Source organism: Anoplolepis gracilipes, chromosome 9 (assembly GCF_047496725.1).
Source record: "Anoplolepis gracilipes chromosome 9, ASM4749672v1, whole genome shotgun sequence".
Classification (NCBI taxonomy): Eukaryota; Metazoa; Arthropoda; class Insecta; order Hymenoptera; family Formicidae; genus Anoplolepis; species Anoplolepis gracilipes.
In genome coordinates, this window is record NC_132978.1 from 1,465,520 (window position 1) to 1,483,597 (window position 18,078).

Consider the following 18,078-nt stretch of genomic DNA (forward strand, 5'->3'; position numbering starts at 1 on the left):
CTAAAATACTTTTTTTTTATTACATCCATTCATTTTGTCTATTGTCACTTACATGTCATATTTTGTTTTTGCGACTATTTATTTAGTTATTGAATGAATTGCAACTTGCTTAATTAAATATATAATTTTATTTGAAACGCTTGATATGCACGACAAAGTTATTTAGCCATATAAAGTGGAATTTCGAAAATTTTGTACTGCCGATTAAGATATCGCCGGAATTTTCACCGACAAATTCGGCCCGAAGTTTTTCGAATTCCGGAAACGTAGCCGGCGTACAGCCAGAGACTGGCAGCTGCTCATAGAGAATTTGATTTTAATTTGATTTTAATCCAGAGTTATCGTCTCACTTTTTAACTTGCGTTGCCTTTATTTATTTTTTATTATTTTTAATCAGTTTGCGCACAAAACATACAAAGTGTAGAACCTAAAACAAGTAAGAAAAAGAGAAAAGATTATACGAAAACGAAATATAATATAACGAGAAGGTTGCGTGAAAGTCTTTGGTGTGATTTGACCGAAAGGGAAGGGAAAAAGAAATTTTTGTTACACACACGCGCACATACGCATTTACAAGCAATGCGCATGACGCATCGACACATATTTTCTGTCCGCGAATCTACATGACTAACGGCATCGAAATTTCGGCGCCATTGCCCTAAACTCTGGCCCCTCGTTTTCGAGAGCGTTTCTTTGAAATACAACGACTTGTATCTCGTTTTTCGTTATCCAATCGTCACGTTTTCGTAGCACGTACGTCGATACGGTATTCGAAATTGAGACACGTCATTTTAAAGAGCGAGATTCTTCACGATTTCCTTCCGCGTTTTTGTCATTCTTCCATCGCGAGAAGGCTAAAATTAGTCATTTTGCTCAGTATATTGGATTTTGTAAATATAAGTTCGAAGCGACTGTATATATAATGACTTAAAAAATTAATTTATCCGTGATATCAGGTAAGAAATATTATATAAGTAGTAATTTAATGATGATCCCAAAAATATTATATAATTTTTTTTATTGCACTTACTGTTTACAAAAAGAGAGAACAACATATTACAAATTTGTAATTAAATTATTCTCATTTGCGCGTCACGTCGTTACTTGTATTCGTTCTTGTTAATTTTGCATTGACTCTCTGCGTGTTACATTAAAAATGTATTTAAATTAACGCACAGCATGTGTGATTATGAACCAATTTAAATTCATTCTAATGTATAATTATATAAGATTAATTGTTGTATAAGATTAATTATGAAATCCCTTATATATGTGTGTGCGCATAATAATATAATAATAGTAATTATATATGACGAGGATTTTAATAATATTTTTTTAGCAAAAAAGGAGTCAATAACATCGAGATTTAATAATATCATCGATAAATAATTTGCAATTTGTTATGTACAAAATCTGATTTAACATTGCGACGTATAAATTGAGAAATAAAATTGGTTGAAGGGCGCGTTTCCTCTTTTCCTAGACGATAAGAGTGAAAATTTCATCGAAAGAGCGGAACCGATGGAGCGTCATTAATGCGATGACGTAGTCGATTTTTCTCGAAGAGAAAATCAGGTATTCGCGTTCTTTCTCGACTGAAAGAGCGAGAGCAAAATCCGTGCGAAATAAGAAAGAATTACAGACGCTCCCTCGTGGCGATGTCGATTGTCATGGAAATTAAACGAAACGGGGATGAATCTTTGAAATGGTTACATTTAGTCACCGAAATTTGGTACAATTTTGTAATTTGCATCGCATCAATTTGTCGTAGCGAAAAATTGTTTCCGCTGACGCAAACCGCGAACATTTCCTGCGTTTTTCGACAGAATCCCCGAGATAATTGCCGAGAGAGTTCGACATCAAATTTTCGAATTCTCAAAGGCATTCCCAAAGGAAATGCCGCGTATATAAACGATAAAAGGATTATCGTCATAAAATCCGAGAGAGAATCCGAGAGTAATAAAAAAAATAAAAAAAATAAAAAAAGAATCACAGATATATAACGTACGCGGTGACCCGCGAGACCCGGATATAAGTTTTGTAAGTGAAAGAGCTCCGAAAATGATAATAATAAAACGACATTATCTCCCGTAATTTTTCGGCGTTCTGGGTTTTCACAGCCACGACCGCGCACGCGAAAGGAAATACGGGGTCACACATTTCTGGTAACGAAAACGCACATATTTATTTTAACATTTCACGCGTTCATTGTTCACGCTTGAAAAATGTACGGTCTCGCTGTTGCGATAAAACGTACGCTCTACCGGGCTATTCGGCGTCGCGTTTAAAGTCTCGTAAACAGCGCGAGGTGCTAGTTATGCGAGACGATAAAACAAAAATGCGGCGCGACCGCAATTTTCCATCGCGGAGGCAGGAGGAAAAAAATTGAAAAATGACACAGAAATGTTATGAAATCGTTTATCTTCCACTTCTTGCGCGTTGCGATTTGTTCTGATTATAATTTTCATAATGGGATAATACACGTGAAAACGATGGTAATTTTCAGAATATAAAACAGCTAAAATATGATGGAATAATGAGATCGTAATTAAATATATATATATGTGTGTGTGTAGTATATAATTCAAACGTTGCGTGTAAATTATATTTGATTATTTTAATATATATTAGTGCATTAATATTAAATATTATAATCCGCGTAAAAAATAGTAGCTTTTTATTTAAATAATAGTTTTCCTAAATATTGTAGTTTGAATTTTGCAGGCTATTAAGAGTCAGACGCAGGACGGTAAAGCGTCAATTTCTCGGAAAATTAATTTTCTCTGAAACTCACACATCAACACACACATACACGCGCAGAGCACAGGTTTTTCTTGGTTCTATACACAGAAGAAAAGAATATTCTTATTTTGACAATATCTTAATTTCAATATGGAAATCTTGAAATGAGATTATATTGCGTTAAACAAAGAAAATTTGTTTAAATGAATGTATTCTTGTTATTTAAAAATAATTTTCTTGAATGGCGAGGAAAAAATGTTGGATAAAAAATAACACATTTTCAAACCGAAGATTATTATTGAAATTTAAGATTTTCAAATTCCTCTAAGAAGATTATAAATTGTTGCGTATGTCTGAAACAATGAACGCGTTTATATGAGTATATAAGTTTGATACTAATTTTTTTCTATATACCAAGTATAATTTAAGTAAATAAATTTCAATTTGAAATTTTGTGTGTTTGAACTCTTCTTATCCCCTTGAAATAAGCGTAGGCGAGAAAATTATCGTAACAAAGTCTCTGACTTGAGATTTATTTATACTTGGTATACATTCAAGAAAAATTCGTGCTGTGTACACATTAATCAGTTTCTGAGAAAAATTAATTTTCTATAAAACTGACGCATTTTTAATAGCCCGGGAAATTAAAATTTGTGTTTTCACATATATGTAGAACCTTATTAACTTTCTGATTGTTTTTTAAATAAAATGCTTCGCATACCTTGTTGTTCTACGTTTCATTATTAGTACAAATAAAAAATGCAAGTATATATAATATATATATATACACTATTTTTATATTTTCTGTTATTTTAATATGGAAAAAAATCATATCTGAAAATTATACCTGAAATATAATCTATTAAAAAGAATACATGATGAAAAATTTGGACTATACATATCTCTGTTTAATAAGCGCGAAGCAAGTTTCGTACAAATTTCTGCAAATCACTATCCTGATGGAATAGCCAAGATGAATGATTGCTATTCGCAATTGCAGGACGGTATGAGCCTGCTGCAATTCACACCGACGGTGGAGGACGAGGGAAAGTTCCTGGTGTGTCGTGCTGAGAATCCGAAGCTACCAGAAGCCGGTATCGAGGACCGATGGAAGCTGCGAGTGCACTGTGAGTATCAGTCTGCTGATAGTTGATAATAGCGATGACTCGCATGTTTGCGAAACATAGCTGCGTCACGATACGAAACAGTCAGCGAGCAATATTACTATCTCACAAAGTCGTTATATTAAAAAAATATTAGAATATCGATTCAAAAGCAGAGTAAATGAATTTATTGGTATGTGTATTACAAAGCACACAAATTTATACAGATTTATTATTAATATTTTATTAGTATCGGTTACTTAGTTTTATCGAGTTATTATTTTTAGTTTTGCTTTTTTTATGCCTGGATAAATTCAAAATTTGTAAATTGGTATTCGTCATTAGAAAGAAAATCATTGAGTTTGAAACATTCTATACATTTATGATCGATTAAAGGTCGAGAATTTTGTGCGAGTAAGCACTTTTTGGCCATGATACAAATATTTAGCATAAGCACGCGTTGCATTTTTTGAATATCGACCATCGTAACAACTCTTTTGCCAATCACCACGCGGAGCAAGAATGAATGTGATTATTCCGATAAATTCCGAAAAGCACATAAGGCGAGATCACTTTCAGGACAAAGGCTGCAGGCAGGCGATCGGAATTTCATTCGAACTCGTTCGAATAACGGACGCCCCATCCATGCGCCCTTAGACAAGAACGATCCTCATAAGTCTCTCAGTCATCTTAAAGGAAAATGCTTTTAGAGCAATAGTATCTTCCTTTCTTTTTTTCTCTTTTCGAAGCGAGGAATTTAAATATTCCAAATTCGAAATAATCGGATAACGGAATAATTTATTATAATTTATTATAATTATATAGATAAATAATATATTATAATGCATATCGTATTTGTAAATAATATAATTAAATATTGTAATATATAAAAATAATTAATTTTATAATATTCACACATTTATATTTAAAAGAATTTGTTCTGCTATATATATATATATATTAATATATATGTATATTTAAGAGTATTTAAAGTATTCTTAAACAAGCTCAAATGATTAATTTTTGCTGTGCTAGCTTTTAATATACATTTTGCACATGTTTATTTACCATATACAGCTATTATAAAGCAACTAAAGAAATACGCGTTTTGAAATTAACACAATTAACTGCTCTAGGGAAAACAGTGTAATTTAGGATAACGATAATAATCGAACGGAAAATAAAGTTCATGTAATTAACCAATAAATTTAAATGGCGATTGGGCTACGATAACAGGTTCATTATCCATTAAAAAGTTAGCGCAGCGATATCTGATAACGTTGAATAGCGAGAACAAAGTTGTAAACGTTATTAAACTTTCATAAACGTTAAGCGATATTACAGACAACATGGTGTAATGATCGGTGTATGAACATGTAGTAAGTATGATATAATAAGCTATAAATAATTATTTGATTACTCATGCGTTTGAAACCGAAATGAAAAGGCAAATTCGAAATAACTAAGAAATAATCGATTTAACAAATCTATCTTTCAATAATATATCTTTTTTTTATATATATTATTTTTTTGGTTAATTTTTTTATTTTGAAAAATTAATCTTTTCTTAACAAGTTTGAAGTAATCAATAATGAGAAATACCTGTAAAAATAATTACAAATATAAAATAATTTTGCTATAGTGATATCATTTTTCCAGCTTTTTCTAATCTATCTGCAAAGGAAAATCGTTTTTTTAATAGCACTTAAAAAACTTTATAATATTTTGAATGGAGTAGGCTTTAATTTATATCGCTGCCACGATATAAATTGGAGCAACAGAAATTCACAGATTGAGTTTTAATTACTTGCCTTGACCACGCCACACGGAAGTAAATAGCTGGAAATAATCGTGGGCGGTTAATATTTTTGCCAAATGAAACGTTCAGGATTGCCAATACGTCGGCCTGTATTGCTAATAAAGCCAATAATGAGTTCCGAGAGAACTAATGGCAAACACGATTTTGACGAAGAAACTTTAGCCTGTTAGAAATTTCAGCTTGTGGAGCAATCAATCTCTGAAAAATGACTCGGAATCAATTGTAAAAAAAGAAATCTCACATATCTCTTTGTAAGGATTGAAAATTATTTCTTACATGTGAGATATAAAATTAAACGGGAAAATAAAACGATATTTTAAGTATCTAAAAATTTCAAAATAATAATAAATAGAATTTAAGTAATATCGCGATATAAGAAAATTCAGAAAATTCAGAAAATTCGAATGGATTAACTCGTCGAAGAAAGACATTTTGCAATTTTAATTTTAATGCGACTATTGAGAATTTTCATTGTCATAAGTTACAGTTTTTCATTCACAGGAATAATAACGAGCTTTCGCAAATAATATGCAATGTGTTGCAATATGATCGTAATTTCTTTTTTATATTAACCGTGCAATTTTAATCGAAACTGTGTCGTGCTAAGCAGTCATCCGGGAATACGATGAGCAATATCAGCAATTACATTTCCCGAAAGTTAGCGCGGTGTATTAGCGCGGGACGTCGTTTTCGCTTCAGTGATCGTACAGAGAACGCGGGCCCTGCTCAAGGGCCCGTGCGACGCTTTGAGCCGTGGCGTAACAATTTGGATTGCCGGCCTGAAGTGTCCTTAAGCGAACGTAAAGGGACGTTAATTCGATTTCGATAGCTGGCGCGATGCATGGATGCACCAGTGGCAAGATTGCGCACGCAAACATGCACACGCAGAAAGCAGCTAGTGCTTGCTTAAGCGAGCGGGCTCGAAAGTAAAAGGGTAAAATGGAAAAGCCTTGCGCTCATATTAACCCTTTGCAGAGTGTTGTAACATGTTCGCATGTAACATTTCACATGGGACATTTGTATTTCATGTTGTCTCGATTATTTTGATATTATAAAAAGATATCTTGTTTCCACGAATATGACGGATGCGTTACATTACGTAATTGAATATTAAAACAGTTAAGATTGATTTTCAAATTAACATCCAAAACAAAAGGGCGATAGCACATTTCTCGTATAAAATAAAATTAATGAGAAATTAAACTAAGATAATTAGAAAAAGGTAAATTTTCATATGAATTTTGTTTTGCTTTATTTGCAAATAAATATTTAAAAAAAAATATTATACCTCTTTCTCCTGTAATCTCACATCATATATCGCAACTCGTTTTTGAATGCGAAGCAACATGGGATAACATACGAGAATGACGAAAATCTAAACGTCTTTCACACCGGCGTGCATCGCTGTTATTCCCCGTGATTCCGTCAATATCCTTCCCACTTTGGACGATTCTCTTCTGTGAAATTACTGTGGCCGTCCGATCCGTTGTGCAACGTTCGGATGCGTAACGCGCGCGAATCGGTGGAACGTCTGCTCGCCCTCGCTGCCGAGATACGAGAGCTATCGTTATCCGTTTATTTACGGCTGCCCGTCCGATCAGGCCCGCTCGGTTGCATCCGGTATTATCCTCGCGTCCGGCGTTATATGCGGGCATCTGGCATTAGTCCGACGGTTAATCGCCACCGACGCAGCCGCGAGGAATTCGCGACGGGATCTCGATTGTCTAGCTAACCACGTGAGTCTCATCTATTAATCTACGTGAGAGAATATCCCTCAAATTATAATCAAGCGATTTCCACGATGCTGGTCGTACATTCTTGTAATTGCTTTTTAATCATTTCGAAAAAGAGTGTAAAAATTCGTGAATTTGTTTTACGATTACTAGAAAAGATTTTTTTTAATTGTTATCGTACGTTTATATTTGAGAATTTTATTTTGTTAAAATATATATATTATATTTCGAGAAGAAATGTCTCTTATACGTTAGTTTTCAGCCGTGCGTTTATCGAGATCGCACGTTTCCTACACGAATGCAGAATAGCCTTATTCGCAGATCGGTAACGTATCTATGCAGCTGCAAGGAGTATTATGGATGCACGTGACGCATGCAACTGTTGTCCGACGCAACCGCGTCATTCCCCTTTTGTTTATCTCAGAGACTGACATTTGCCAGCGAACTACGCGTGACAGCTGACATCGGAGAAATCAGCTCTCGTTGCCTGCTGTGTTAGTCTGTAACGTTTACATTTCCCCGTACATACCTATGGTGTCTATAGAACAGAAAGAATTCTTATGCGGTTTGCCATAAATAAACTAAATTTTCGGCAAACAAATAGTTTAAAAAGTTTTAAATGTATTTATATGAAAGAATTTATATTAATAAAAACTTTTAAGCTCAATATTTTTTTTTTTAAATATACTATAATTTACGAATATATAATTTAAATTGATTTCTGGACAAAAACCGAATGCCATGAATGAATATTTTTTTATCTACTTAGTTTTTGTTATACATTGTTTTTATATATACATTGAATATATAATTGTGATAGATATATCCTGTTTTATAAGAAACGACTGACATACACAATTTGATAACTGCAATCAGCAGTCTAGCAACAAATTTCCGACGATGAGATAAACTTTTAACCGCCACTTCACCTACATCATACAGTACACAACTTTCGTCAGAAAATAATGCGGCGCCGTCCGGATTTTTCTGTTTCTCCCGCCTGTAAAACGAGTTTATCTTCGCGGGTAGAGACGAACGCGAAATAAAAATTTGTTCTCGTTAGTCGGCTTCTCCTCGCGCTTTCGTTATGACTTGGCGTCGGCGACGCATAAAATGTCGCGGCTAAATGAAATTTGATTCGACCTCTCGGCCCACTCGTTTATCAAATTTTGCTGTGGTTCGTAATTTTAACCCGACAAACGGTTTCGAGAGGTATGTAACGTATAATAATACCTCCAGAATCCCGCTATTTTAGAACTCCATATTTTGTATAAAAATTTAATTACTTTAAATTATACAGTGCGCATGTTTTTCTGTATTAAACAAACGTTGAACGCTGATGTTAAAATTTAACATCAGATAGTACTTTTTCAGATATAGAATAAAAATTAAATAAAATAACATTTTTCGGGGCATTGCGTTTCAATACAATTACTTGAAAGATGCGAGATTTGCATGATCGTGCGCATATTATAATAGCGAATACAATGGCAAAGATCTTGATAACAACTTTGGATAGATTCCAAATGGCAGCATTGCTCGTATTTCCTCGTGCCAAACAACGCGCACGAATAGCAATTATGGTTGAACTCAACGTGTGCAACGAACATATCATATGACGCGTAATAGGTATCTGCGAAAAACGCGGTATCATGTGCATTATATCAAATATTGATGACGTATGATGAAAGTGATATGTTATATATTGAGATATAATTACAACACACACAAAATAGATTAATTGGATAGCTCATAGGCAATTGCCAATATTTTTCAATAATATACAAATATTTTTTAGCGCCTCACCGCAAAGTTAGATACGATTACGTAAAAAAAAAAAAAAAAAAAAAAAATAATAATAATAAAATTCAACCGAAATGAAGAATCAAACATAGAGAGAACGTTCGAAAAATTAGAGACAATATAATTTTTCGAGAGAATTATATAATTCACTAGTGAACGACCAATATCGGTCGCTGCTCCCGAAAAAAAAAAATTAAAAACAAATATTCGTATAGTACAACCGCAACGTTTAATTTGTATGATCAAAAAGCCGCAATTACAATAAAAGCGCAGTTTGTGTCACAGAAATTCAATAATTTAAAATGTTTTTGCGAAAAGCAGTGGCCAATCAAATGCCTATCATTTTTGATCAACGATATAAAATTACAACAAGGTAAAATTAATTATCTTGTCACAAAGAAAAAATTCGCATGACAAAATTTTCACAAATGCATTTCATCTAGGGTCGTCGATATTTGATTAACGAACGATCGATAAACCAATCGAAACAGCTGAAGCCGAATTATTCATGTAATCGAAGTGACAATTGTATTCTCTGATTATTTCAATTCGTCGAGATTTTCAATTCAGTTGAGTTTTTCATATATTTGATTGTGCTTTGCAGATGTTGACATCGTTACATTGAGAGGTAGTTTTTGTTACAGTATAAAAAGATTCGTATAAATGAAGACAACTAAATAGTCGGAATTTTCAAAGAGAATTTAACACAACTGAAAATTTATTAATAATTCAAGTTTAATATGATTTTTTTTAGATTTTCGAGAAATCAAATTAACAAATCTTCAAAATTAATATACACGAAAATCCGTCTTTTAAAAACTCTTTTACATAACAAATAATAAACGTAAGCGAGCAGTATTTGTAAAATATTTTCTTCAACACACTTTATACTTATATTTGAATATGCAGTGATTGTAGGCGCATCGATTATTATTTTTTAAATAATAAGTGAGTCATACTATTTGATGTATATAAGTGTTTGTGTTTTAAAATGCGATATGTAAAGAAATTTGATAGTATCGATACGCATTTTTCAAGCGTAGCATGACTAATGGTATCGATACTCGATGTTTTTGAACATCGCTAGTCGTATCCCACGTAACCGTAGGCGAACTCGGATCGTTCATCGGGAAAATGGGCGGCCATTATAGTAATAAAGCATCCCATAACTGCGCAGTCTATCCTGCCTAATGGTACAACGACGAATCTATCAACGTCAGACTCGAGTCGGCGGCAGTGGTAACGGCGTGTACTTCGTCAGACACAGTCCCGCGCTCGCTCATTCGAGTTTGCGTTGTAACGTGCATAATAGAACACTCAGAAGTCTAAATTGATCGAAAGATAGGTTATCGTTACCCTCGATTTATCTTGAACATGTCCGTAAAATGTCAGAACTATGTGAAAGCAACATCATAATGTCGAAATATTTAAAATTAATTTGAAATTAATTATATATTTCATTATTTTTTTAATGAGATGTCAGGATTTTAAATAATATTTAGAGATTTTCAAAAGTTGAAAACACATTGAACACGTCAAATCCAATTATTTGATTTTATTTTTATAGCGAAAGAAAAGAATTGTGAAAAATCAAGATTATTGGCACCCTAATAACTCCGCTTGAACGGTTAAATATCTCACGGATAAGACTCCGCGAGGGATCATCGAGGTAAAACAAAAGAAGGGTTGGAAGGGATAGACGGCATTGCCCACCTGTGGCTGGCCACGGATCATCCGTTGTACGAGCACGAGTTCGACGTCGGGTTTTTTGTGTGTCCTCACTTCTATCTAATCGAAGAATTTAATAATCCATCGTGCGCGTGAAAATTTCAAGCGCGCAATTTTAAGATATATTATCTATTATCACTCATCTCCAAAACTTCTAAGCATAAATTTACGAGCATCCATTTCAAAAGCAACTAACGCAATCATGATTAATAATTGACTTGAATATTGTTTGGCTGGAAATTACACCTAAAAATAAATCTATCATAATATTAAACATTTCCCTATTCTTACACATTTATTAAAAATTAATTAATTTGCATTAACGATAAGAGAAACTTTAATTGATAAACTTTCATTTAATTCGTTATTTATGGAGATATTTTTGTACTTGTACTAAATATATTATGTATTAAAGATTTTTTCTTCTTAATTATAATACAAATTGATGACTGAAAAAGTTCAAATTTCACCGTCAACAAGGCAGGGGAAACTGTCGAAAGCTGGGAGGGCGAGCTTATATGATGAGGCGGAAGGAAATAGGATGCAGGGTGTGCTCTAAGCGCGGCGGAGGAAACGGAAGGAAGTGGGTCGACGTGCATCGTCCGTGTCACGTGGTTAACGATCTGTTCGGTCACACGACGACGCTTCTCATCGTCGCGTCGTCCGGGACGGAATGCAGAGAGGGCATAGCGCGTGTTCATTCACCGGAAAGCTATTTTCCGCTCGCCCATTACCGGACGGTCCGTGCCTCCGGTACATCCATGCGCGACCACACGGACGTGTCCGCAATCGCGACCGCGCACGCGTGCTTTTAACGTAGATGACCGTTACTTAAAACGAATCTGCACGATTCACCGTAATTATCCCGAATGAATTATTCGAAACAACAGAGAAGTCAATCGGCAGTCAATATAAGCGGTGTTTCTCTGAAAAATAATTATCACGTGAATGATAAGAGAGGAAATAACTAACTAGAGGGACTTCTTATTTATATGTATATTCATTGCTTTGGATAATTGAGATTATTAAAAAAAAAATGAATTGTATTAATAATGTTTTTGAGAAAATAATTGCTTTTGCCAAAAAGTAAAAAAAAAAAAAAAAAAAATGTAAAGTTTTTCTTTACTTTGTTCAATCAATCGATATTGGAAGTTTCTATTATTTTTTTGCCGCCTCTAATTTCTACAATCCATGAAAGCAAAGCAAAAGCAAACCGCTCCAATGTAGCCTGTCTATCGTGACTTTCCAGTCTCCGGCGTGAATTATCGCGGTGAACCCGCGATAAAATTTCCGCTGAGATAAAGTCCGCCACGTGAATTAATCGAAAAGAAAAATAAAATGCTCGCCGCGTATTTATATCCGCCAAGTCTCGTCGGCAAGATAAAAATGCGCACGGTCGCGGAGCTGTCAGTGGAAAATCGATTAGGCGAAATGAATCTTGCAAAGAGTATAAAAAACAGTTTTTCCGGCCGGCAAAAATGATTTCTCGACCAGTCGCCTCCATCCCCCCCCCCTCCCTTTCCAGTGGTGGCCCTCCACAAATCACAGTTCGCGATAAATGTTCGCGGCCGGACCCGTACGATTATTTATTACCGTGAAAACGCAGAGCGTGTTTTGCGACGAGCTCTTATGTGCTCTTACATTACTACGATAGAATAAGTTGCGAAACCCTCGAGTTAATAATACGTATACACTACTAATAATAATTATGCGGCTGCACGAGTAATCAATCAATCTGTTTGGACGGGGCTTAAACAACTTGTCAGAATACTTGCTCTAAAGAAAGATAAGCGTATAATTTGCAACCTGACTTATCTCGCTGATGTAGTTAGATGTAAACTGCCACGTACATTATAGTTTACATCATTTTGTTGCTACACTAATGAGAATAAATTCGCGTTGCGTTGTGGGGAATGTGAAGAAAGATCCATGCAGATTACACTGCGAAAAATGCATAAATAGTAATATTGAAAAGAAAATGATTTTTAAGTATATTTTTAGTTTAATAATAAGACTTTACGTACGCTTAAATATTTTCTTCACGAACTTATGGTGTGATTTAACTTTAAGCCAAGAATTAATACAATTGTTTTTATGTACTTTGTTTTTTTATATCTAAAAAGAATTAAAAGATATTTATAATTTTTTATATAAACTTATAATTTATTCTATAAATTTTTGTTAAGAGATAATTAGACAGTCCTAATTCTCTATATTTGATATTGATCAATTTTTCATATCGTTAGTATTTAAATGAAATATATTATATAATTAAAAATAGTTTTAATTTTTTATGTAATTAAAAGATTATAATATATAATATTTGCCAGTGATATAATTTAATGAAAAATTTTCCGTAATGGAATTTACAGGAAATGCGTTAGATGAGAATATGTTACGAAATAACATTTTTATCAAAATAATTTTACTTCTGCAAAAAATTTAAATTTGAGTATAATTAAAGACTTATTTAATATTAGCAAATAATTTTAATCGATAATGACTCGAAATATGAAAAATAAACGGTAATATTGGCTATATATATTTCATGATGCCTGACATTAATATATACAACATTTTTGCTTCTGCAGACGTTTACGTTGAATTTATTACGATTATAACATTTAGATCGAGTGGAAATTAGTTGAAAGAAGATAAATGGATAATTCACAAGAATCTGGCGTCACGATCTTGCGGAGAATTGCCGATCCTAGTGGCAATCTACGATTTCATGCGCGCAAAATAAACGAAGTTACCAAAGTTGCTCGCCGTAAATCGCAAATTCAGGTCGCTAAAGAACGCCGTATTGGAGAAGGAGTGTCGTGAAAACGTGTGACAAAGGGAGAGAAGGAAACGACGATGGCGGCGACGGTGGCGGATATCTAATTAATAACTAGCGTTGCACGCGCGACTGTCGCGGCTGAACAAGAAATACCGTAAATAACTATCCGGGCGATTGTTTGCGCCGTTCGGTCTCGCGAAATCGCCGAGGAGAGCATAAACTTTACGAACACGGGATCGCCGTCTAATTAATTAACCAGGCGCGTATAATAATGACGCGTAAAAGTCATCCACATGAACCCGTCGCGAAAACAGGCGAAAACAACACTTCTGCGCGAATACATTGTTTGAATACACAACGGATGGTGCTAGGAAGAGAAGAGAATGTTTATTATTGTGTCGTAATGTCTACATGATATAAATTATTATTTTATCTCTCTCCCCCATACGAATTTTGCGACAGACGTGGTTTAAGTGAAAACACGTGGGCGAGCGAGTTATAATTGTTACGATAATATTCCGTTCTCTTGTTCACTTTTCTCGTAAATATTAATGCTGTCGGTTAATTCAATGTGTGGCACAGCTCGGAAATTACCTTCCTTTCGTCAGCTTTGCTTAAATCATTCGAATTTGTGTTGACACGAACGAGGTACGAAGAAAATTTTCAAAATGTAAAAAAATGACAAAGATATCAAAGAATTATACGATTTTATCAACAATGTTTTTAAATCTTGTAATTTTTTTATTTAGTTGTTTAAAATCACATCGGCATCTTAGATTATTTGTGTGATTACAGTAATATTTACATTAATATAATATTAATATAATTTTATACAATTATTAAGGTTTACATATAATTTAGTATTTTTTAAATTGCCTTTATAATTTAATTATTGATAGAAATATTTTCTTACTTTTTTGTCATTTTTAATAATATTTAGATAAAGCTGCTGAATCTATTTGGAATATTAATTAGTAAGAAAGTTCTTAATTCAAATAATATAAAAAATGAAGAAAGCTCAGAAGAGATATTTTTATTAACGTTGCTGGCATAATTTAATGGAAATAAAACAAAATATCGAAGCGCGTGCGTGAGTTTTCAACTTTTAATTTATTTGACTTAAGTTTTCTTTCTTGATTTTTTCAATCTTGGAAACTTTTTTAGCCAGACATCTATACAAAGCTCATATAATTTAGGATTTAGGATATTATTTAATTTCAGAAATGTTCCTATTTATTTTCGAATTTACTCCACTATTCTTTTGTACACATAAAGGTGTTTGTACTTTATTTATTTAGAATATTGGATTCTCTTACATTCGCAACCACACGATGCACGTCGCGCATAATTGTATTCAACTCGGCGTCCAGGCCAGGCTATCCGACCGTCGGCTATTAATCCGATTCTGCTTCGCGCGATAATAACGAGGTGGATGCGGCCGGGGTTGACGCGATTCGATTTTCCGCGGAGGCTGCGCGCGGACGCGACACGGCGTAACTTCCGGAATATAATCGTGTATCGCGTGTCGCCCGATCGGTCCCGCCCGGCCATTAGATTCGACCGTGTACATTGTAAACAGATTAGTTCGCCGACTCGAGGCGAGACCGATTAATCGGCGCGCGCGCGTGCACACATGTATATGTGCATGAGCGCGAATCCGACGCGACGCAATACGTCGCGCGTTTATCCACGGTCTCGAGCACAATGCGTACACGCACGCCGGCACGCACGGTCGCTTCCATACATCCGGCATACGCCGAAATTGTTTCGCCGATCAAACTTGCTATGCCGCACGGGTTCACTCCGTCGCTTGAACAAGAGAACCGCCCTCCATTCGCTTTTTTCGACGATTGGATTGTCGTAAAACTGCAAAACCTATAAAGCTCAATGTCGCGCATTGCAATCTTACTCTCTGTACCGAGCGAAATTTTTTTCATTCATTCTTTTTTTTTTTTTTTTTTTTTTTTTTCTAAAATAAAAACAGCCCGAGCTTATATAATAGGATACATACATACATACATGACTTGTGTAGAAAAAAAAAAAAACAATTCCGTAAAATTTCGAAAACTGTTACAAAATTGGGGAAAAAACTAGAGCGCGGTAACAATTTCTACGTCTGATTTAACCTTGAGCGAAATTGCGCTGAATGAGGGATGAAAATTGCTTGAAATTGACCGGTCTCGCGGAAGCTCGACGTTAGTTATGCGATTGCATAACGCGATAGCAAACGACGGCGTCGCGTCGACTATGCGTTTAACTACTACATTTAACTACTATAGAACTTCGATTGACCGGATTCGACTTCGAGTCGCGACCGCAGCTTCCTATCTATCCAGCGCATTGCGTTTGCCGGACAAAAGCGAATGCGGCTACACGACGATGCCACGAATGTCGATTCTAACTCGAGTCGCGAGGCGAATTGCTGGCCATAGGCGTTGGTTTGTTGATTGATCGTTGATTGACGGTCGACGACAAATTCTCGTTAGACCCACGCTCGTCAATCAGTGAGTTTAAATAAAGTCGTTGACTAAACTGATACTTTTTGTTTTTTACATTTGTGTGAGTCAAGCATCGTAAGATAGGTGGTACGATCATTTGTACTGGCATAATTATATCGAGACAAAGTTGAACTGCATCGTGCGTCGAGCTGAATATTGTGAATAGTTGTTAATAAATAAAAAACACAAGCCTTTATGTTTATGAAAGTATAAATAGAATCACGTACAAATGAATCTGGAAATATTTTAACGATAGTTTCTGAGGACATGATTAATAGAGAGCGATTTAAAAGTTTAAAAGTCCAAAATTACTTTTTGTGTTTAACTACTAAAATATATAAACTATATTTACGATTTGATTATTCAAATATTTTATATGAATTTTTTTGATCGAAGAAATTTTTTAATTTAAATAATCTCTAGTTGAAATGTGATATGATTGTGATAAAGCAACGAAGATGGTACTTTGTATTCATCGGTAGAAAATCTAATTATTCCGATATTCCATGTATGTACGCCGTGCACGTATATGTACGTAACACATATACGGCGGAAAATACCATAACGACGCCGTCGGTGAAGAGACATTCGTCATTCTTCGAATTTCCTGCGCGAAATATCATTACGCGACGGACGTGCACGCGGTCCTACATTCATTCTCAAAACTTTCATTTGCCGTAGATCACGCTGGAGTACGGCATATACGTGTTCCATACGCACGCACAAATATATATACACATATACACACACAAAGTAAAACGCGCACGTGTACGATAAAGCGCGACGTCGTGCTTATAATCGAGAAACGTACGACGGAATGTGCTCGTCCGGAAAATTGCGGACCGTCTTCCCGACTGTTGCATACGAGTCTTGTTGCCGAAAGCGTGAGGGAAAGAGCGAGCAAGGAGAGGGAAGCGAAAGGAGCGAGTTTTACGGAAGTCGAGCTCTTGCGAACGACTTTCGCGACAAGTTTCCTGCTCGACTTTACGAGCAGCCGCACGATTTCCGCGTGCGCGGCACGAAAACGCATCTTGGACTTTTTCGGAAAATGCGGTGAGACTTTTCCCGACGTGTGTTTGCGCATGTGTGCACTGCATATATGCATGTACATACCGCGACTCCTAGCGCAATTTATTCGCGATAAATCTGGCGAGGAATCGGACACGATATCGAGAATCGAATTCAGTTCCGGCGCCGAAAAAATATGGGTCTTGGTGAGATCTCGACTGAAAGAAATGCCAGAGCTCGAAAAAGTCAATTTAAAAAAAGCGATGGCGCTTTATCGTAAATACCCTTATACGAAATCTTTTATACAAAATCTTAACGAAAGGCTATTATAAAAAATATTAAAAATTATCGAAGGAATTAAAAATATCGTATAAGAAGATATTTTCATTACAAGTGAATTTTCCATTATACAATTATCCTAAATTCAAATTTGACGAAGAATCTATAGGCGAGAAAATGCATCCCTGATGCAATCTACACATTTTATTTAGATGTCACGGTTATGATAGGCGAAATTGCGGCTACAAAATTGAACCCTTGCTGGCATGATGGTGTGGATGCGATGTGCGGGCGCGGACACGCGTAAATCCAGCTTGCCGGACAAATGACTCGTAACAGATCGTCGTAAATCCGTAATTAATTATGTCACATTGCATGCGCGTGCGCATGCACGCATTATCGTTTAGCGGTGTCGGTCGACGCGTGAGAATGAAATTCGCGTGTCGCCGTAATTAATTTCGTGCCGGACGTGTAACACGTGCGGTGTGGCGGGGACAGCCGGAATATCACACTTTGACGGAAGAAAATTAACATAAACGTTTATCGGGGCGTAAGTCCCTCCTACCCCATCCATCGCGATGGA

At 35.2% G+C, this 18,078-nt stretch overlaps 1 protein-coding gene across 3 annotated transcripts in view; it reads left to right on the forward strand.

Annotated features, from left to right (window-relative positions):
* LOC140669347 (nephrin) overlaps positions 1–18,078 on the forward strand; it is a 233,444-nt gene that overhangs the window by 164,240 nt on the left and 51,126 nt on the right. For all 3 annotated transcript variants that reach the window (XM_072899116.1, XM_072899114.1, XM_072899115.1), the window contains exon 8: positions 3,743–3,869. In XM_072899116.1, the coding sequence (XP_072755217.1) occupies positions 3,743–3,869 (127 nt within the window). The remainder of the gene's footprint in view (positions 1–3,742; positions 3,870–18,078) is intronic.